This window comes from Alexandromys fortis, unplaced genomic scaffold, assembly GCF_014885135.2.
Source record: "Alexandromys fortis isolate MF-2015 unplaced genomic scaffold, M_Fortis_MF-2015_v1.1 scaffold_84, whole genome shotgun sequence".
NCBI lineage: Eukaryota > Metazoa > Chordata > Mammalia > Rodentia > Cricetidae > Alexandromys > Alexandromys fortis.
In genome coordinates this window covers 1,341,004-1,362,904 of record NW_026068017.1, presented here as the reverse complement: position 1 = coordinate 1,362,904, position 21,901 = coordinate 1,341,004, and the positions used below count along the sequence as shown (strand labels likewise).

Sequence of the window (21,901 nt, the reverse complement as noted above, 5' to 3'; positions counted from 1 at the left end):
GAGCACAGTCTGTCTGTCACCCCGAGAGCACAGTCTGTCTGTCACCCCGAGAGCAGAGTTCCTCACCAGCCACGGTCTGTCTGTCACCCCGAGAGCACAGTTGTCTGTCACCCCGAGAGCACAGTCTGTCTATCACCCCGAGAACACAGTCTGTCTGTCACCCCGAGAGCACAGTCTGTCTGTCACCCCGAGAGCACAGTTCCTTACTGACTTGACGACCTACCCTCTGCTTTCCACTAATCCATGCTTTAAGAGCTGGCCTATTCAGATTAGAATGTAGGCGAGTTCCATACACTGTACTTAGATTTCCTCAAGCTGCTTCTTAACTTAAGTTCAGGGCTGGAGAGGTGGCTTAGTGGTTGAGAGCACTTGCTGATTCTACAGCGGACGGAAGTTGATTCCCAGTTCCCACATCAGATGACTCACAACCCTGTAGCTTCAGCTCCTCGGGCAACTCACACGCATGTGGCACACAAACACATAAATAAAACTGAAAGTGATCTTTAAAAAGATACTACAATATTTGAAATTTAGCAAATGTAAGGGCAGCTTGGCGGTTAAGAGGACTTGCTGCTCTTTCAAAGGACCTGGGTTCTGTTCCTAGCACCCACATGGTCGTTCACAACCTCTGCAACTTCAGTTCCTAGCTATCTGATGCCCTCTCCTGGCCTCTGTGGGCTCTAGGCGTAGACATATATCCAGGCAAGACATTCATACACATAAAATAAATAAATGATTATTTTGAATTTAGCAAATGTCAATCCCTTTTACTTTGTTTCTTCGACTTCAACTTTAAACTTAGCTAAAACCCTTGGTCTTTTATAGCTGCATTTATAAACGGATGCATATTTTGATACCTAAATGTCTTAATAGGAAAGCCTTCTGCCAATCTAATTAGTAAAACAAAAAATGAATCACATGTTCTCTTAAATATCCTAATATTGTCTCCAAAATAAAATTTCAGGGCCAGCGAAACAGCCCAAGGGGTTAAAGCACTTGCAGTCCAGCCTCACAGCCTGAGTTCAATTTCCAGAACCCACATGGTAGACGGAGAGAACTGGCTTCCCGCATCTTATCCTCTGGGCCGCCATGCACACGTGCACGTATGTAGGTGTGAGGCTGTCATGCACACGCACACGCACACACACACACACACACACACACACACGTGCCCTTAGTCTCTGTGACCGTTCCCATTATTGGGGTTACAGAAGAGCGCCTCTGCTCCTGGCTTTTGTGTGGGTGTTGTGGATCTGACCTCAGGCCCCAATGCTTGCCCGCAAGTCCTTTACCACTGAGCTGCAGCCTGTTTTATCAGCTTTTTGAAAATCGTCATACTGTGTAGAGATTCAGAGGCTGGATTCACATCCAGCTCAGCACTGACATTCTCCAGTGAGCAGCTCTGAACGGTGTTAGAACGCCAGACAGCTCATTACGGGGAGAAGAAAACCATGTGAAACTGATTATTTGTTACACAAAAAAGTGATTACTGACGTTACTGTAGTCCCTGGACTATTTTCTGAGCAACCACTTCGCATAATGAATAATCTCAAATAAGTTTCTGTCCTTTGGACACATTCCCTATAGCTGCTGCCATCAAAAGTGATGCAATTAGCCGGGAACGGCTTCCCTGCTTGGCCAGTGGGCGAACGGCTTGAACCTTCGCGTGCAGCCTCACTCTTGCTTTGAAACACTGCAGTGACGGGATTTTCTGATCATCGCTTTCCGGGAGCTGAGACTATCGTGACTGATGCTTGGTCTAACGATGCCAGTGTGAAGTGCTGTCGTTCTGGGTCACTGCACAGCAGGGTCGTTGTTTCTACCCCTAACCCATACACGCCGAATGCTCCACTGGGCCTCCAGCGTGCAACACTAGAGTCCAGCTTTCCTGTTTTTTTTTTGTTTTTTTTAATATTTATTTATTTATTATGTATATAATATTCTGTCAGTGTGTATGCCAGCTGGCCAGAAGAGGGCACCAGACCCCATTACAGATGGTTGTGAGCCACCATGTGGTTGCTGGGAATTGAACTCAGGACCTTTGGAAGAGCAGGCAATGCTCTTAACCTCCAGCCCCCTCAGCTTTCCTGTTTTAGTACAATGTACACACAGCGTGCCTTGGTTTGAATATTTGTGTCCCTTTCAAAATTTATACCGGCCAGTCTGACCAAGCTCCAGGTTCAGTAAGAGACCTCAAAATCATAAGGGAAGAGTAACAGAGGAAGGCATCTGAGTTCAGATCCCCATCGCACACCTTCGTAAAAAGCCAGGTGTGGTAGAGCACATACGTAACCCGTCACTGGGGTTGGGGGTCAGAGATCAGGGGATCCCCAGAGCTTGCTAGTCAGTGGGTTCAGTGAGAGTGAGAGCCTTGGTCCCAGAAAGTTAAGTAGAAAGGAATGGAAGAAAACATTCAAAGTCAACCTCTGACCTCCACATGTGAACACACATCCATACAAGTACACAGATGCTACACACACATATAAACACAGTAATATTCAGATGTACTTTGCGAAAAACAGCCGGGCCTGTCATGTGGCGCTGCACTAACTTCCACAGTGAACTTGCGTATTGCTTCACCGTCATGCATTTCTTTAGAAACAGCAGCTCAGCAGTTCTGTGGGCTCCACAGCCATGCTTACATTTCCTCGTGGGTTTTTTTTTTTTTTTAGCCCAGGGCTAAGATTGGAATTTTTCCGAATCAAAAGACAAAACCCTCCACCATTGCTAACAAATGTTGGATGCTTTTGGAAATTAGCTTATGATGTGACCTCAAAAGCCGTCCTCCTTGAGCCTGGTCCTCCTTGAGCCTGGCCTAAAGCTTCCAGGCAAGACAGCCCCGAGGTGCAGGACTTAGGACGCACTCACCTCACCTGCACCTGGGGTCAAGCTTCTCTCAGACTTCAGGGCTATCAAAGTTAAAGCCTAGCTTTTCAACGACATTTTCCAACTCCCAGCAGTGGGTTCCGACCTCAAAGCAAGCCAAAGGAACTGTTCACATTTCAGAGGTCACTTACAGCCCAGTGAAGGAGCAGCGACCTCACCCTGGGCTGGGAGAGATTTACGTGCTAAAAGGCAGGTGTCAGGAGAAGCATTTGAGAGGAATGCACAAGCGCTCCCTCAGAAACAAACACAGCCAATTAAAGCCATTGCCCGCACATTTTGTCAGCATCTGGCAGAACGGAGCTGAATGAAATAATATTTTTAGATGAATTATGTAACAACTCGATACAGATCGGCATGGGATTTCCTAGGAGGCACTAACTTTGCATCAGAACAAAGCAAGCCACTATCTCCTCATAACAGAATTCCTCTTCTCTTTGAAGGAGACCAGTGTTTAAAAACTACACTCCGTCACTGTGATTACTGCCACTACTGAGTTTCTGTCAGGGAAGAATTCTTGGAAATGTGTTGTCTTCCTTGCTGTATAAACACCACCATAATACCAGTGATTGATACCTGTTGGCCCAGAATGCCTACAATAGATACTATTTGACTTTTTTTTTAATAGAAAAATATTTACCAACCTATGTATCTGGTTATTTTAAACACTATTACTTAATCATAAATCTCTCAGAGGATTAAACACGCTTTGCCCAGTAAGTAAGCAGTTGTCTCATTGCAAACAAAATGAGAGCTGAACATAGTCCTTTCAACTTGCAAAGTCTCTTCCTGAGCAGGGATGCCCCAGCCAAATGGAGGCCAAGTGAGCCCCTTCCTCGTGGGACTTAGGTCCAAGGCTTCTAAATGGGAATGTCACTCAAAGCCCATGCTTGCTTATTCTTCTGTCTCCACTCAGGTGGCTGTGTCTCTATTGGATCTTGAAATTGGAGACTCTAAAGACAGAAAAATGGTTGCCCACAAATTCTTGATGCCTTTGAACCTGAGCCACTGATTTGTAGTACACTAAGAGACTGTATATGTTAGAGTTTTGCTTTGTGAAACAAGGTCTCACTATGTAGCCCTAGCTGGCCTGGATCTTGCTATGTAGACCAGGTTGACCTGCTTATCTCTGCCTCCCAAGTACTAAGATTAATGTCATATGCCACCATATGGGTCCTGTATGCATTAGATTACTAGATTTTAAAGATGTGTGTGTGTGTGTGTGTGTGATGTGTGTGCAGGTGCCCATGTCCATGTGTGCATGTATGGAGCCCGGAAGTCAATGCTGGGTGTCTTCCCCTATTGCTCTCCACCTTCTTTTGTGAAACAGGCTCTCTCAGGGAATGTGGACCTCATCACTCCAGCTAGACTACTTGGCCAACAAATCCTCCATACCCTTGGGTCTCCACAAAAGACCCCCAGCACCACCCCCCAGCACCAGCATCCACCACAGTGTGGTCCATGCCCCACCTTTAACATGGATGCTGAGCATCCAAACTCAGGCATCCCTTATGCTTGCACATCAAACACTTTACCTATTTAGCCACCTCCCAGCCCCAAAGAGTTAATTACCTAATAACATGCTAAAATCATTTTTATATTGAAAGTTAAGTAAAATACTATAAAATCAATTTTATTCACTTTTTCTTTTGTTTTGTTTGTTTGTTTTCTCAAGACAGGTTATCTTTGTGAAACAGTCCTGGTTGTCCTAGAACTCACTCTGTAGACCAGGCTGGCCTTGAACTCACAGAGATTGTGCCTGCCTCCGCCTCCTGAGTGCTGAGATTAAAGGGGTACACCACAACTGCCTGGCTTCACCTACTTTTTTTTTTACGGACTTAGAAGGAGCTACTAAAAGACATAGGTAAGAAACATGGCTTGTATTATACACCTCCCACCCCACCCCCCTCCCCCACCCCTCCTCTCCCCCAGCCATAGCTGCACTAAAGCCTCAGTTTCTCTCAGCTGCAGAAGCCCTGGTATGATCCCCATGTTACGGCGTGGCCAAGGGATGCAGAGAGCTAGAAGGATCTGCTTAAGTCCTGCAGCTCACCACTGCCAGATTCTAACGTGGGTCTCCATCTGTTACGTTCAAAGCGAAGCCCTATCTCACTAGACTCTACTTCTCCACGTCTCTGAGCTCAGACTGTTGACTGACCACTTGCACTGGGGACACCAGGTCCTGAAGCAAGGAAGGTGTGTGGGAGCTAGATACCGTGGACTCGGATGGGTAAGTTCGCAGGGACTCTGCCAGCTCTTTGTTAACCAGGGGCTCTGAAATGGATCACAGTGGGCAGATTTACACCATGGGAATTCTACACTTCAGAGACTTGTTTTCGACTCCTCAAAGCCATTTGAGTTACCACTGAGTAACCAGCAGGGACAGTTGAGCAGGGAGCTGGGGTTGAATCTGGAGAGACTGGGTACTTCGGCTCATTTGAGTTCAGGGTCCTCCTCTGCGTGTTCCTTGAGGAGTATCCAAAACCATGCCGGATCGCAGCCTCCGTTCTCCTGCCCATCTATCCTCGGCAGAGTACATGCCAGCAGAGGCCCAGGACACACAGACATTTGTACTTCCACGAGAAGCCCTCGTGGATACAGTGTGCCCCCAGGGACCTCACCTTGGCCAGATGATCAGCCAGTTTGTCCCTGGCATCCTTGGTCTCCTTCAGCCCATTTATGAATGCTGTGTCTACCACGTCACACTGTCTGCGCAGGTCATTGGCCGTCTGGGACAGGATGCGGTCCACCACGGTCTTCAGCGCCATCGAGTTGTTCCGCTGCTTGTCCGCCTTCTCCACGTTGGTATTAGAGAAGTCCAGCCAGTCATCCAGACTCACTGAGCTGAAACACAAGTTTCTCCCTTGGGCTGGGGTAGCAGGGACAACTGCTGAGTATGACTAGAAACTAAGCTTCCTCCAATCCCACAAGTACGTAGGATGTTTTTCCATGATTGGGCAGAGCCAGTGGCAGTCTGCCAACGGCAGTATCTTTGGAAACCTCCCATGTCTGTGCCAGACACTGAGCTGGCACCTAAAGGAACCACCTCGTTTCCTCCCCCAGGAAGCTTACTAAGCTGCTTTTAAGACCCCAACTTCCCAGAGAAGAAAACAAGCTCCGAGAAAGGAATGAACTTAGCCAAGCTCTCACAGCTGGAGACAATGAACGTCAATAGAAAAATACTAGAGCAACCACAGCTGCAACCTAGCACTCTGCGTGAGGAGGAACCAGGAGCTGAACAGATCACTAGTTTGATGAGGAATTGTTAGCAAACTTGATAGCTATTTTAATAAATGTTTTTTGAAGATTTACTTTTATGTGTATGAGTGCTTTGCCTGCATCTATGTCTGTGTACCACATGCGTGCTTGGTGCCCACAGAGGCAAGAATAGGGCATCAGATCCCGTGGAATTCGTGAGCCACCATGTGGGTACTGGGACTAGAACCTGGGTCCTCTGTTAGAGTTAGTAGGCACTCTTAACTCCTGAGCCATCTCTCTGGTTTCTAAAAGTTGTTATTCATGAACACACACCACAGAATATATGATGATATTTAGTAAAAAAAGAAGGAGGAGGAGGAGGAAGAGGAAGAAAAAGCAGGTGAGCCCTATTAGAAGTCAAGAGAGTGTCCACTTTGGGGGAGTAGAAAAACATATCAGGCAGAAGGAAACTGAGGGAGACTGAGACAGGAGAATCTCCAGTTTGAGGCCAGCCTGGGTTACATCACAAGCTTTTTGTCTCAAGAATAAGAAACAGAAGAGGAGGAGGAAAAAGAGGAGAAAGAGGGAGCAGAAGGGGCAGGCAGAAAGGTATCCATGGGAGAGGGTGGAGGCATTTCTTGCCCTGCATCCCCGAGGACCACCTGAGGATTCTCCACTTTGGGACTAGCGGCAGCCTCTGACTAGTCCCCAGAGGTCCCTGCCTCCCTTGCCTTAAGGATGAGAACAAATTTGCCAACTTGTTCCTCACGAGTCCAAAGATGAGATGCCAGTTCTGAGGCGCCATGGCTTCTCTTAGACCCCTCTCCTCCCACCTTTGCCTCGCTTTCTCTTCCATCACTTGGGATGGGAGGCACCAGCTTCCGTGTCGTGAGCTGTCCTTGGACAAGTTCATAAAGCTGGGAACTGAGGTCCACATCATCACATGAGTCACCTTGGAAGTCGACTCCTCCCCAGTCGAGCCTTAAGATGGGTGCAGTCCCAGCCCCAGTTTGATGTACACCTAAGGATACCTTGAGCCAGGCCGCCAGCTAAGCTGTGTCTGGTCTCTCAACCTACCCAAGATCACGAGATAAGAAACATTTATTATTTATTCTAAGAAGATAAGTTTGGAGGTTCTTTATCTTTCTATGTTTTTATACATTAAAAAGATACAAATACAATGATAATTGAACTTTGTATTTAGTATTTACTGTATGTATTTCATGTATATATATTTAATTTAAAAAATCAGGGGCTGGGTGGTGGTGGTACACATCTTTAATTCCTGCACTTGGAAAGCAGAGGCAGGCAGATCTCAGTGAGTTCAAGGCCAACCTGGTCTACAGAGCAAGTTCCAGGACAGCCAAAAGCTACACACACACACACACACACACACACACACACACACACACACACACAAAGGAATGAGTTAGCTCTACAGTTTAACACTAATTGAAAATGCAGGTTAAATGTCCAGTGAGCGGCCTCAGCAGGTAAAACTGACTGCCACCAAGCCTACTAACCTGAGTGGGATTCCCCGGGACACACATTGTAGAAAAACCACCCCCCACAAGTTGTCCTCTGACTTCCACGTGGACACCAGCGTCCCCACCCATCTACGCACATTTAATACACACATTTAATTTAATACAAATTAGATGCTACAAAAAGGACACATACTTTTGCAAACTAAACAAAATGGAGCTGAGTGTCAGATGTGCGTGTGTTTCTGTGGATCTGTGGTAGCTCAGAGAAGGACCCATCGCTATAGTTTTTACAGTCCTCCACGTGTTAAACTATAAATAGAGGAAGGAATGAGTTGTAAGTCTCCGGACATACTGTGCCAGTCTTTCTTAAAGTGAGAGAAGGCTCTGGGCAGGGGCACGGTAAAGCTGCTCAGCAGATGCCTTGCCCAAGCCTCCTGGCTCAGAGGAGCTACAGGATGCATCCCCTGGCCCTGTCAGACAGAGAGGACCGGATTTTCCCAGCACCATCTACACCAGCCGCAGGGCCCCACTCACTTGGGCTCGATTCTCACAACATTCTCAGAATATTTGATATTTGGTGAGTTATTGTTGAGTGAGAAGCAGATGTCGTCGATAGTTAAGGCCACAAACTTATCCTTCAAATCCTTCTCCAAATTGTACTTGGCAGAGCGATTCAGCCTGAAGGAAGAAGGCAAACCAGATTTCTCCTTTGGGAAAGGCCTGGCGACACCTGCAGGGTCACGGGAGGCCTTGGAAAACGAAGCTGAAACTAGGTACTTTCAGCACGGCCTCTCCTCGTTCCCCACTTCCACGTCCCCAATGCACACACGTGCCATTGGATGCCTGGAGACCAAGCCTCATTTGGAAACTGTACCGAGGGGTCAGCGTGGCCACAGAGGACTCTAGTGAGTCACCCTGGTGAGATGCCACCACAATTCTCCCGTCACCAGGGGGCGTCAGTGGGGGCGGTAGGAACCCGGACTCCACGCCAGCGTTCCACCGGGGGCGCAGATCGTCTTGTAGGGTGCTGCACACCGGTTCCCCCAACTCGGGTGGGGTCTGCGGTACCTGATCTGCTCTGTCGTCTCCTCCAGCGTGCGCTGCAGCAGAGCCATGACGCCGCGGATGATCTCGGCTTCCTTCAGCAGCTCCTGCTCCACCACATCGTGCACCAGGTCGATGCCCACGCGCTTCTCCCTGGCGGGGAGGGGCAAGAGCGTGGGACACTACTTTGTGCCTGTGTCTCTTCAAAATATCCAAAACACGTGCAGAAACCTGGCCTGAAAACCCCACACAAACACCCTCCACCCCCACCCCCACTCCCCACCCTGCCGCCCTTTAATTTGTTTGATTTTTGTTTGTTTGGTGGCTTGCTGGCTCTCTAGTTGGTTGGTTTTTAAGACAGAGTCTCCCTAGTATCCCGGGCTGATCTCCTGATCCTCCTGCCTCAGCCTTGAGTGCTGGGACTTAGGGCGGGTCCCATCCTGCTTGCTGCCTCTTCCTGCTCGGAAGTCCTCCCCTTTGCACTTACTCCTTGCAAACAACTCTGTTTTAACCTAGAATTTCAAAGACAGGTGTTTCTTTCCTTGGTCCTAGACTCGTTTTTAGACCAAAAAAAAAAAATTAATTTTGTTCCAGAAAGGAACAAAAAATAGTTCTGTTCCAGTATTAGTAACAAATAATCCCGACATTGGTATTACACCACTGAGCCTGGCTGTGTGACAGGCCCTGTTTTGTTTTGTTTTAAGGTAAACATTCCCTCTTAATTTGTTTAATTCCCTCCTAAAGGAACCCAGCCCTGGAGCCCGATAGTCATCTGTGCTGCTTCCACTGAACTATACCCTTCACCCTTCTGCTCGGGTTTTAAAATACTCGTGGGACAGCTGGGTCTCAGAGGAGTGAAGTAACTTACCCAGCATCACTTGCTACACAACTCCCCCAAAACCACTCCACTGCCAGATACGTTGTTACTTCTACTGTTTGGTAGGGCTTGGTTTGGGGGATCCCCTAAGTCATTTGCTGTGGAGCCTGAGGTGTATTCTGTAACATTTGTATCTTGATGTCCCCCTCTGTAAATGGGGACAACCATTAGTACTTCATAGTACTGCCAAGGACAGGACAGAAAGCAGTGTTCCTGCCCTACCCCCACCCCTCCCTGTACGTAGTACGTGCTCAGTAATTCAGCACCCTCTGCATTATAGTTAGCCTCGGGTTTAGGAGCACACTGCAGGTGGCCTGTCACCGCCCTTGTCTTCACATACTCTCTGAAACTATTTGGGGACCATTGCCTGGTCACTGCCTGCTTGCTGCACAAGGTCAGGGCTAACTATGGGAGAACTGGGCTTGTCCTGAGAAGAACACCACATATTTGGGAACCTGCAGAGGGCTCAGGGCTCCCAAGCTCCTCTCTTTCAGGGCCTGGAGAATTCACTGGACAAACTAAAGGCCTTGAACTTTATCTTGTGGCTATTGGGACTCAGGGCTGTAGTTACAAGGTTTGAAGCTTGGGGTGACCTGTAAAACTCAAGACTTGGAGAAGTTCATTCAAATGTCAGTATGGGGCTGGGAATACAGTAGAATGCCTGCCTAGCACTCATGAAGCCCCGGGTTTGTCCCTATTTCCTGTAAACTAGACATGTTGGTACATGCCAGCAACCCCAGCACTCAGGAGGTGTAGGCAAGAGAATCCAAAACCATCCTCAGCCACATGGTGAATGTGAGGCCAGCCTGGGCTACACAAGCCTCTTATGAAAATGAAAAAGTCAATGTGAACTGGGTTGGAAAGGGCTCTGCTGGAGCAAAACCACCCAGGAGAGCTAAGCATGGTGGGACAACACTGAGGCTGAGGCAGGAAGATGTGGCATTCTAGACTTTCCTAGGTTGCCAGGCCACCCTGAGCAATAAAGTGAGACCCTGCCTAAAAAGAAACCCAGACTCATCAATACGTCATAACTCTCCAACTGAACTAGAAAGCAGGTCTAGAAACTGGCATCTCCTAAGAAGAGAAGAATCCTATTCCTGGATTTACTGCACCAACAGCAGGGTACTCTATGAGTCCCAGCAGGCTTATGTCTCCCAGCCAGCAGCTACAGTGGGATCTTTCTCACCCTCTTTCCTGGAAATGGAGCCCCTGGTGCTTTAGCTGAGCCCCTGGCTGCCCCAACTGAAGACAACCATTTCCTGGCTTCAACTGGTGTAGTCGTGTGATTATGTTCTGGCCAGTGGACGCAAGTACAGAAATATGGTGAATGCCAACCTCTACTTATTCATCCTTGCTGCGGAAACAATGTCCGGAGCTTGGGCTGCCATCTCCAGTCATGAGGCAGCCTAAGTATTAAGACCTGTGTTCTGTGAGGCAACAAAACATTGGCCTCCAGACAGGGAAGGAAACAGCATAGGTCCAAACTGGTCCCTCTGAATGTGGGTGACAGTTGCATGGCTGGGGCAGAGTGCAGGGCCACTGGCAGTGGCACCAGGATTTTCCCCTACTGCTTGTACTGCCTTTTTTTGGAACCTGTTCTCTTTGGATGGATACCTTGTTCAGCCTAGATATAGTAGGGAGGGCCTTGGACAAAAGGCAAAGCAATGTGCCTCATCCTCTCTGAGAAGTAGACGCGGGGCGGGAGAAAAGTAAAGGGAACGGGAGGAAAGTAGGGAGTGGGACCTGGAATTGGTATGCAAAATAAAAAAAAAATTTGTTTTCTTTTTTAAAAAAACGTATATCATATTCTGTAGCCTCTAAAAAATAATAAAATTCTCTCCAAAGGGGTAAAAAACAAAACGACAAAACACTGGCCTATCTAGATGACTTAAAAGTCATGGGAAAGGGGGCTGGAGAGATGACTCAGCAGTTAAAGAGTACTGGCTACTGCCTGTTCTTCCAGAGAACCTGGGTTCAATTCCCAGCACCCACATTGTGGCTAAAAATATCTGTAACTCTGGTTCCGAAGGGACCTAGCACCCTCTTCTGGATTCTTCTGGCACTGCCCACACCTGGTACACAGACATACAGGCAGGCAAAACACACACACATACATACATATAATATGTAGTCATTTTATTATATAATAAATATTATATATAATAAAAATAAATCTCAAAACATCCTTAGGGGACAGAAGAGGAAACATTTTAAGATTAATCTTGTGATTTTGTAATTGACACTCATAGAAAACTGAGCCCTAACTCACAGTTTTAGCTAGAGGACAGCGGAGTCGAGGCATGAACCTGCATGCCTTCCACAGACACCATGGGCACGACTGGCCCCATCTCAGACCCAACAGAACACCTGCCGGTTCGCCTGCTCAACCCCACCGTTTAGCGCAGTCAGCTTTTGCTGCCTGGCACTGACTCCCGCCGCAGTGACTAACCTGTAGGCCAGGCACCGCTCGGTGATGTACAGGGGCTCCTTGAAGCTCTCCAGGGCTTTCTCCAGGCGAATCTTGTAGGTGAGCAGATCGTCCGTCTGGTGCACCAGCTGTTCAAGTTTGTCGTCTAACTCCTTCTTCCAGAACTTGACCTCCTCGAGTCTCTGCTCTGAAGTACACACGTGTCACACCCGGGTTTGTCTGCTCTTGGTGGAGGCAACTGTGTGTGTGTGTGTGTGTGTGTGTGTGTGTGTGTGTGTGTGTGTGTGTTTGCTGTGGCGCTGGAGACTGAACCCAGGCCTCTCGCTTGCTCTCCCAGCCCCACTCCTACCCTGTGACGCTACCTGCGATTTTCTCATTTCTTAGAGCTGTGCTTCTTGGAGAATTACCATCATCTCTCCTCCTCCAGACAGGGTCTCACTATGTATCCCTTGCTAGCCTGGAACTCAAAAGAAATCCATCTGCCTCTGCCTCCTATGTATTGGACTTAAAGATGTACTTCACCATACCCAGCCCTTGTGACATTTTTATAAATGCTGATCAGTAATGGTGAACACTGTAGCTTAGTTGGTAAAAGCTTGCCTGGCATGTAGGAGGAGGCCCTGGGTTCAGTTTCCAGCACCCACACAAACTGGGCATGGTAGCAAGAGGCTGTGATCCCAGGCCTGGGGAGGTGGAGGCAGGAGAATCATAACTTCAAGGTTGTTTTCTCTCTCTCTCTCTCTCTCTCTCTCTCTCTCTCTCTCTCTCTGCTACATAGTAAGTCTAAACCAACCTGCATAACACTGTCTCAAAGATAGATATAAAAATGTTTATCAGCAAAAGGAAAGTGAGATATTTCTTCTTACACTCAACGTAATATTTAACACTCTAAACTCCAATTCTTCAGTTGCTCACTATTTTAATGTTAATAACATGCATTTATTTATTTATGATACAATCTTGCTATGTAGATCAAGTTGCCTTTGAACTTTCTTTCCTCTGGCCTCAGCCTATGGGTGCTGGGGGAAAAAGTGTGCACTACCACTCCTAGCTGATAACTCTCTGTGGTGTGTGTGTGTGTGTGTGTGTGTGTGTGTGTGTGTGTTTGTGTGTGTAGAGGCCTGAGGAGTCTAATCCCCCCAGAGATGGAGTCTTAGGTAGTTGGGAGCCACCTGACATGGTTCTAGGGACTGAAATTGGGTCCTGTGAAGGATCAGTATGCACTCGTAGCTGTTGGGCTATTGCTCTCAACCTGTAACTTCTTAAATGTGTATCGTCTGGAAAGTCAAACAGCATGACCCAGTCTGAGGAGTCCTTGACTCCCCCCCCCCACTCTTCCTCCCCATGGCCACCTCTTAGAGCGCTGACCTCAATACCCCCATGATTAGCTCTGGTGTCTGCTCTTACCAGTGTCCTTTCAACATCAATTTAATGCTATGTTGATTTTTCATGATGAAAGATAATGATTTGCATTTTTTCAGAGCTGAGGACGGAACCCAGGCCCTTGAGCATGCTAGGCAAGCAATATAACGCTGAGCTGTGTCCTCTGTCCTTGGATTGCTTTAAAGCAACTCAAAACAACAGCCTTCTTCCATCCCCCCGTATATTTATATCAACATTTTATCAAACACTAGCTCACTGTCTACTGAATTTTTAACATTATTTACACTTGAATCCAGTAGCATATTATGATAAACTTCTTGCATAACTTTCTTATTGTATAATTATAATTGCATTAATGCTTTATTTTATTTTTTAAAAAGATGTATTTATTTATTATGTATAAAGTGTTCTGCCTGCCTGTATGCCTGCACACCAAAGAGGGCACCATATCTCATTATATGATGATTTTGAGTCACCATACAGTTGCTGGAAATTGAACTCAGGACCTCTGGAAGAGCAACCTGTGCTCTTAACCTCTAAGCCATCTCTTCACCCCGCTTCATTTTCATTTTTATGGTAAGACAAAGAAGTAATTTTGTTGGCTTGCTTGTTTGTTTAGAGAGTATCTCACTCTATAATTCAGTCTGACCTTTAATTTCCACTTTTTTTTCCCCTTTTGGTTTTTCAAGACAGGGTTTCTCTGTGTAACCCTGGCTGTCCTGGAACTCACTCTGTAGACCAGGCTGGCCTCAAACTCACAGAGGTCTGTCTGCCCTGCCTCCTGAGTGCTGGGAATAAATGCGCGAGCCACCACACCCAGCAAATGGCCCTGTGCTGTTCAGTCCTCCCACCTCGGCCGCCAGGGGCTGGGATTATGCGCTACGCCATCACATCTGACCAAAGGCGAATTTATTAAACAGTAAGAGGAAAAGATGGCTGGTACAAAAGCTGACTGCATAATAGCTAACAAATGCGGAATGAGTAGCTTCACATCTGAATCGTAAACGTCTTAGGTACTAATTATGTAATTACAGATGTCCTCTCCTTAAAATAACATAAGCATTAACATGTGCATGCCTGTGTGTATGCCATGTCGTGCTGTGTGTATATATATGCACACGTGTGTGGATGTGTGGGTATGTGCATATGTTATGCATACACAGAAGCCAGGGGACAATGCTGAGTGTCCTGCTCTATGACTCTCTGCCTAATTCCTCTGACATAGATTCTCTTACTGAACCTGGTGGCCAGCAAGCCCTAACAATTCTTTCTCTGTCCCCCCACAGTGCTGGAGTTAAAAACAGTACCTTGCTTTTTATGTGGGTTCTGGGGATCCGAACTCATTTCCTCATGCTTGCAGAGCAAGCAACCCTACACGATGAGCCATCTCCCCAGCCCAAATAACTTCTTTCTCGGAGAAGATGACATTGTGCATATCTGAGTTATAGGAAACATATAGAGAGTAAGATGGTTACTATAGCAACCACTTTGGTGATGGAGAGATGACTCAGTGCTGCTCCTGCAAAGAACCAGAGTCCAGCTCTCAGAACCCACATTAGGTGCTAAAAACTACCTTTAACTCCAGTTCTGAGGATCTGATGCCCTCTTCTGGTCTCCACAGGCATCTGCACGCACATGTGCATACACAGGCACACAGACAAGCATAAAAGTAAAATCTTTTTTAAAGTAACCCCTTCATGTTATTTGTATTAATTACTAATGCCTCCTCAAACTTTCTGACACAACTGCTAGTGTCCTGTCAATCAACTCCAACTAGCCTAGTAACCTACTGATGACGGTTCCCTTTGTCCTCCTGCTGTGACCAGAGGACCTACTGCACACCACTGCATCAGGCCATGGCCCTTTGGTTTTGTTTGCAGGAACCTCCCGTGCATTTCTCAGATGCTGGCGTCCCATTTCCTGAGCTGTGCTTCGTTCTCTTGCATTCACCCCTTCAACACACAAGCACACCCTCCGGGAACTCCCTTAGACACCCATGTGGACATGCATGTTAGGAGCTGAAGCCTTTGAAAAGCTGCAGGCCTGAGCACCCCTTCTTCTGCCCTGACCACTGGCGCTGTGTGGTGCTCAGGTTTATAGTACTTGAGCCCTTCTCATTCCCATTTCTGTTGTCTCTCTGCTTCCTTCTAGTTTTCAGAGTTTTGTGGACAAGAGTGAAATGATGCTGACCCCCATTCTTTGTATGTGGCCTTTCTGTCTCTTTGTCTTGAACAATCTTATGAATTCCTCCATTTTCCTTGTGCTCTGCAATCTCACACCGCTGTCAATCTTACTGCACCGGACAACAGACATCAACCTAATAAAATTGTTTTTATGGCTAATTTCTTCTCCTTCCCTAGTTTCTATTGACTCTCCAGAATCCCTACTGATCCCTGAGCCTTGCAGACTGAGCCTCTAGTTCTCTTATTTTTTGTCTCCTTTCTCCTTTTTCATTATTCTTGGAGAATTTTGCAATTTTATCTCTTAAAGCTTCTTTTGATGTCTAACTTTTTCCTGTTTTCCTGCTTTTCATTTTCAAAGCCCTTTGTTCTCTCAATGTCTCCCTTTCAAGGCTGCAGCATCTTCCTTGAGTCTGGAGGATCTGTTCCTTGCGTGATGTCCTGCCTCCTGAGTTTCCATGTTTGCGTGTGTGCGTATGCATGTGCATGTGTGTGCCATGCCAAAAATCTTCTTCAGGTGTGTAACAGATGTGCTGAAATGCTGCTAGGAAGCTCTGTCTGTGGGGACAGTGCTTGCCCACTAGAATGCTTTGTGTACAGAGCCATGAAGCGGGGCCCAGACGTTTCCCTGGAGGCCCTCCAAACACACATATCTGTAGATCCTTCTTTTCAAGTCAGTTCATTTCTCCATGGAAAGATCTTCCAATCCCTTGTCAGTGTCCTGGGAACCAGCCGTTCAATGAGACCGACTTCAGGTGTTCTGGGGCATGAGAGCAAGCTGGAATGAATGGAGAGGGGCTCTTTCTAAAGATTTCCAACACTCTTCTGTTTCCAGCTCTGTCTTGAGTCTCCAGCCTCAGCCTCAGCAGTAGTCAGATACACCCAGCTTTGCATATTCCAAGGTTTCTGCAGCGTGGATCAATTAGTGCAGTGTCCTTGGCCCACCCCAACTGTCCATGGTCCCTATGTGTCCAGCTGCTTTTTTGTTTCCCAGTTTCCAACATCAAATGCCCATCACTATCTGCCGCTGCTTCATCCCCACCCACCCATCCTTGTCCGAGGGGCCAAGCCTTCAAGAGTCTTTTACCGTACTTTGGCTGGAGTTTTATAAGGGAGAAATCCTGCATTCAGGGCCTGCATCTGTCACATAAACTCAAGTCCCATCCGTCACCCCTCTTTGACTTGGTGCAGTGATGGGCCGTAGTTTTCGGTGAAGATCTTCTGCACACCTTTGGCTAGCATTACTCCGAGGCGTTTTCACAGGCTTTGCTGTGTTTCAGTGCTGGGGCAGCGCCTAGGGCCTGAGAAACATATTCTACCACTGAGCCACACCCTAGCCCTCCGGCTTGTTTTCTTTTGTTCTGTGTGGCAGGTATTTGCGAGTATACACGAGGTGTGCACGTGGTCACATGTGCCACTGCATGCGTGTGGATGTCAGAGCACAAGTTTGTAAAGCTGGCTTTCTCCTCCCACTTTCACCCGGGTTCTGGACACCAAACTCAGGTGGCTAGCCAAGTCGTCTTTCAGCCCCTTGATGGCTTTTGTTTATTTATTTATTTGTTGTTGTTGTTGTTGTTTCTTTTTTTACTACAGACTCTCTTTATATAGTCCTGATGTCCTGTAACTCACTGTGTAGACCAGGCTGGTCTTGAACTTAACATTTTTTTTTAATGCCGGTGTAAACAGCTACTTTTAAACCATTCAATGAATCTATGACATTTAAGATGCAGTTCGAAAATCAGTCCTCATCCCTCCCTCTTGTTTTACCTCATCCCCTGTGTTACCTCGCTGCTCATTGGCCACCCAAATTAATAGCCTCTGGCTTGTACATAAGTATTTGGCTGATCGCTCCATTTTATTTTACATTTGTTGATTTAAGATCATCATTCTTTCTTTCCTTATTTATTTATTTATTTATTTATTTATTTATTTATTTATTTTTGAGACAGGGTTTCTCAGTGTAGCCCTGGCCATCCTGAAACTAGCTCTGTAGACCAGCCTGGCCTCAAACTCACAAAGATCCACCTGCCTCTGCCTCCCAAATGCTGGGATTAAAGGTGTGCGCCACCACTGCCTGGCAAGACCAAACATTCTTCAAGTGCTGTTTTTCAGCATGAAATTGTCAAGACTTACTTGTCCTTCCTACAAGACCCAGGTCCAATGCTTATCTCTAGGAACTTCCCCAGGTCTCCGGTGCCTGCCCCGCCCGGCTTAGCTCTCTTCACTCAGCACACATCTGGCTCTGTACTGATCCACGACTTTCACGCCTTTCTCCTTTCAAGGTGGGAACCCGTAACAGCGCAGACCCCTGTGGTGGTCCCAATGTATGGTCCACGCAAGCTATCAGTGAATGGGAGTCAGGCTGGTGAGTGAATGAGAGATGGTTGAAAAGCAGATGGTCTTGCTGAGTCTGTCTTATGGCACTGGTCTTCAACACAGAATCTGAAGAATGAACACGTTCTGCCCAACTCCATACTTCAAACATAACACTATCGCTAGCCCCCAAATAGCCTCATCAGGATGCGGTTACAAATATGCTAAGCACATTGTCTTACCGAGTTTCTTGTTCACATCACTCTGAGACTTCCTGGTGGTCTTCTCGATTTCATCCACAAGCCTCTGGCTCTCTGCCACCAGGCGTTCAGATCGGGACCTTTGGGCCTCTGCTCTGTGGTACTGGCTTTTGTTAGCAATATACCACTCTGCGGGGAGGAACTTGGGTGGAGATTGCAGTAGTTTGGCCATTTCGGATATCCAATGTCCTGATCAAACACAGACCGTTTTTCATTAAATGAAAGAGGTGGGGGTTAAAAAAAAAAAAAAAAAAGATTTATTTATTATGTATACAGTTTTCCCTGCATGTATGCTGCAGGCCAGAAGAGGGCACCAGATCTCATTACAGATGGTTGTGAGCCACCATATGGTTGCTGGGAATTGAACTCAGGACCTCTGGAAGTGCTCTTAACCTCTGAGCCATCTCCCCAGCCCAAGAGGTGGGTTCTTTCTACCATCATCACTATCATCAAATTGTGACACTTGTATTGAAACGCACAACAAATCAAAACCTGAACCAAGGGTGCTGTGTCGCCAGCTCCCAGCTCAGCTCCCAGCTCAAGATATCAATGTTACCAATATGCCAAGCCTTTCTGGTCCCTCGTGGCCACTCCTAAGCACACAGGATAACCCCTAACTTGATCTTTAATGTTACCTATAAGTTCCTTTGGTTTTGAGCCATACACAGTATATTCTTTTGCATCTGGTGCCTTTTATTGAACGTCATGTTCCTAACAGTGGTCTGACTGCTTATGATGTAGCTCATCCATTCTCACTGCTAGGCAGTGTGCCAGATGACTATGTAAAAATCACCCCTTTTCTGTTGTTTATGGATGTGTGGACTCTTCTCAGTTAAAGCTATCACAAGAATGCTATCAATATTCTCCTGTGTGTCTTTTGAAAACAAGGAATTTTCATTGGTCTTGCCGGATCACAGAGCGGTGTACTGGCTAATTTTATGTTACCTTGATACATACAGTTATCTAAAAGGAAGGAACCTCAATTGAGATAATGCCCCAATAAGATCCAGCTGTAGGACATTTTCTTAATTAGTGATTGATGGGGGAGGACCCAGCCCATGGTGGGTGATGCCATCCCTGGGCTGGTCATCCCGGATTCTTTAAGAAAGCAGGCTGAAAGCTGGGTGGTGGTGGCGCACGCCTTTAATCCCAGCACTCGGGAGGCAGAGGCAGGCAGATCTCTGTGAGTTCGAAACCAGCCTGGTCTACAAGAGCTAGTTCCAGGACAGGCAGGCTTCAAAACCACAGAGAAACCCTGTCTCGAAAAAAAGCAAAAAAAAAAAAAAAAAAAGAAAAAGAAAAAAAGCAGGCTGAGCAAGCTCTGGGAAGCAAGCCAGTAAGCAGCACCCTTCCATGGCCTCTGCATCAGCTCCTGCCTCCAGGTTTCTGTCATGTTTGAGTTCCTGTCCTGACTTCCTTCGATGATGAACAGCAATATGGAAGTGTAAGCCAGCTAAATAAACCCCTTCCTCCACAGCTTGCTTTTGGGTCATGGTGTTATATCACAGAGTCAGAAACCCTAAGTAAGACAAGCAGTGTTCTTCCAAATACATAAGCCCAGATATGTCCTCTAAGGAATAAACAGGCGTGACATCTGTAAACCAAAGCCTGGGCATTGTGACCATGTTACAAAGAACCACTGTCATACCTGCCTTCCATGGACAAAGCTGAACTCTGAGGGGCTCCCTGTCTGGGCCCTACAACCCTAGCACCGGTCCTAGATGCCGCTGAAACCTTCACAACCACGGATGGAGTCGGATCTTGATTAGTCTGAGCACCAAACCCCACACAAACCCTTGGACACTCCTAAACTCCCCAATCCAGTCCCCTCTACGGCCTCTTCCGAGTCTATCTCAGCATGACTTCCTGAGATTTAACTCTGAACAAGTGTGAGCAGTCTCAAAGAGACCTAACCATCAGGGCTGATGGCTGATCCCACGACACACGGCTGTGGGTAGGGAGAAGGGGTCAATGAGATGGATCGAGGTTCGCTTACCTCAGTGTTTCCAAGAACACAATCTAAGGTGGGGCCTCCTTACCCCAACTGAAGATCCTGGCTCTGAAAGAACCAGGAGGGGGAAACTGCGGTCTCTATGGCAACCGGACGCGGAAGGCTCCCTGGTCGGAAGACTGCGCAAGCGCGAATGTGCGCGCGTTGCTAAACGGAGACCGGCTCAAATTTGGAGCTGACTAAGGATGCTCCGAAGTCTGATGCTGCTGGGAAAACGTCAAACATCAAACAGGAGGCCGGGTCACGCGCTGTTCCTGGTCCCAGAGTCTCTGACTCTACAGTTGTACTGCGGGGTCGAACTTGGCGATGTCCCAGCTGCAGACAGCCCGGGATCACCAAGCCACACAGTGCGCTCTGCGTGTGGTAAATGCTCCCAGTCGCTCGCTGGGAAGGAGCTTTGAGGAGAGAGACCTGCATGCAAGCCTGGCGATACACACGGTGCATGATGGCTCCAGATAGGGGTAGGCAAGAGTGGGTTTTCAGCCAGGTATCTTCTCCAGAGACGTAAAATTCACCAAGAAATGAGCGTTTCCTCGGTCAAGATAGCACTACTAAGTCATCTTGAAACTGTTGGGTGGGACGTCAACCATTCAGTGCCATGGTCTGGAGTTTTAGGACAGCCAAAAGCACCGCTTTGAAACACGTTCATTTTACAGGCAGTACGTTTATTTTAAAAGACTTTGCACTACTACTGGAAATGGGAAATTAGAGCTGGCAGTGTGGTAGAAAGCAACCATAAAGAAAGGCATAAAATTTAATGTCGATTAAAAACAGTGTAAAAGCAGTAACAAGCTGGGTGGGGCAGCCCACGCCTGTCATCTCAGCTCACCAGAAAGAGACACCTAAGGTGAGGACTCAAATCTGAAAGACCTATTTGAAATTAGCACTCACTCACCTTTCATATATGTATATTTTTAATTCTGGTAGAACATCTTTTTTTTTTTTTCTTTTTTTTTTTTGGTTTTTCGAGGCAGGGTTTCTCTGTAGCCTTGGAGCTTGTCCTGGAACTAGCTTTTGTAGACTAGGCTGGCCTCGAACTCACAGAGAGCCACCTGCCTCTGCCTCCCGAGTGCTGGGATTAAAGGCGTGAGCCACCACTGCCCCATCTTGGTAAAACGTCTTTATTCAAAGAAACAGAAAGGGATTTTGAAATGGTAGCAAACTTTTCATATCCAGCACAAGCTGAACATTTAGAACAATGTTTAGAACAATGCTTTTAAAATTTTTAGAGGAAAAAAAATTGAAATTTTAAATTATATACCTAAACATATCTTATATGAGACAGAATAATACTTTGGAGGCTGTGCTGATACTAACATTGCACTATTTGGGGGGTTGGGGGTGGAGAGATGCTAAAACAAAGGTAAAAATCCCAGAAAGTCATGAGATAAAGGAAGCGGTAGGACCAACTCAGGTTTACAATAAGAAACCTCAGTGCAGGGGGCTGGAAAGAGGGCTCAGCGGTTAAGAGCACTGGCTGCTCTTGCACAAGTCCTGAATTCAATTCCCAGAACCTACATGGTGGCACATAACCATCTATATTAGAATCGGATGCCCTCTTGTGGCATGCAGGCATATGGGCAGACAGAGCTGTGGAACTGGGCAGCATACATGACTGTGTTTGGGGTGTGTTTGCTGTGCTGTTATTTAGTCGCTATTTTGCAGCACATCCCTACTTAGTGAAAACAAAAGCTGTGTCAAAATCGTGTGTCTGGTGCTGCTCACCTTCCTGCCCCTGACCTACAAGCACAGAGAGAGATGGGGAGGGAGGGAAGGAGGCAGGGAGGATAGAGAGACATAAATAATAAAACTGGAAAAGTGAAATTGGGACGGTTCC

The 21,901-nt window shown here is 46.9% G+C and overlaps 1 protein-coding gene across 2 annotated transcripts in view; it reads right to left on the bottom strand.

Annotated features, from left to right (window-relative positions):
* Nucleotides 1-20,140, bottom strand: part of Tekt1 (tektin 1) — a 22,969-nt gene extending 2,829 nt beyond the window's left edge. Inside the window, exons 1-6 of one of the 2 annotated variants that reach the window (XM_050162859.1) lie at nt 20,050-20,140; nt 18,036-18,242; nt 11,939-12,104; nt 8,637-8,765; nt 8,103-8,246; nt 5,505-5,727 (exon numbers count right to left, since the gene is read on the bottom strand). In XM_050162859.1, the coding sequence (XP_050018816.1) occupies nt 5,505-5,727; nt 8,103-8,246; nt 8,637-8,765; nt 11,939-12,104; nt 18,036-18,225 (852 nt within the window). In that variant the 5' untranslated portion in view covers nt 18,226-18,242; nt 20,050-20,140. The remainder of the gene's footprint in view (nt 1-5,504; nt 5,728-8,102; nt 8,247-8,636; nt 8,766-11,938; nt 12,105-18,035; nt 18,243-20,049) is intronic. The other variant, XM_050162860.1, reaches the window with a different exon arrangement.
* Between the last annotated feature and the right edge of the window lie 1,761 nt (nt 20,141-21,901).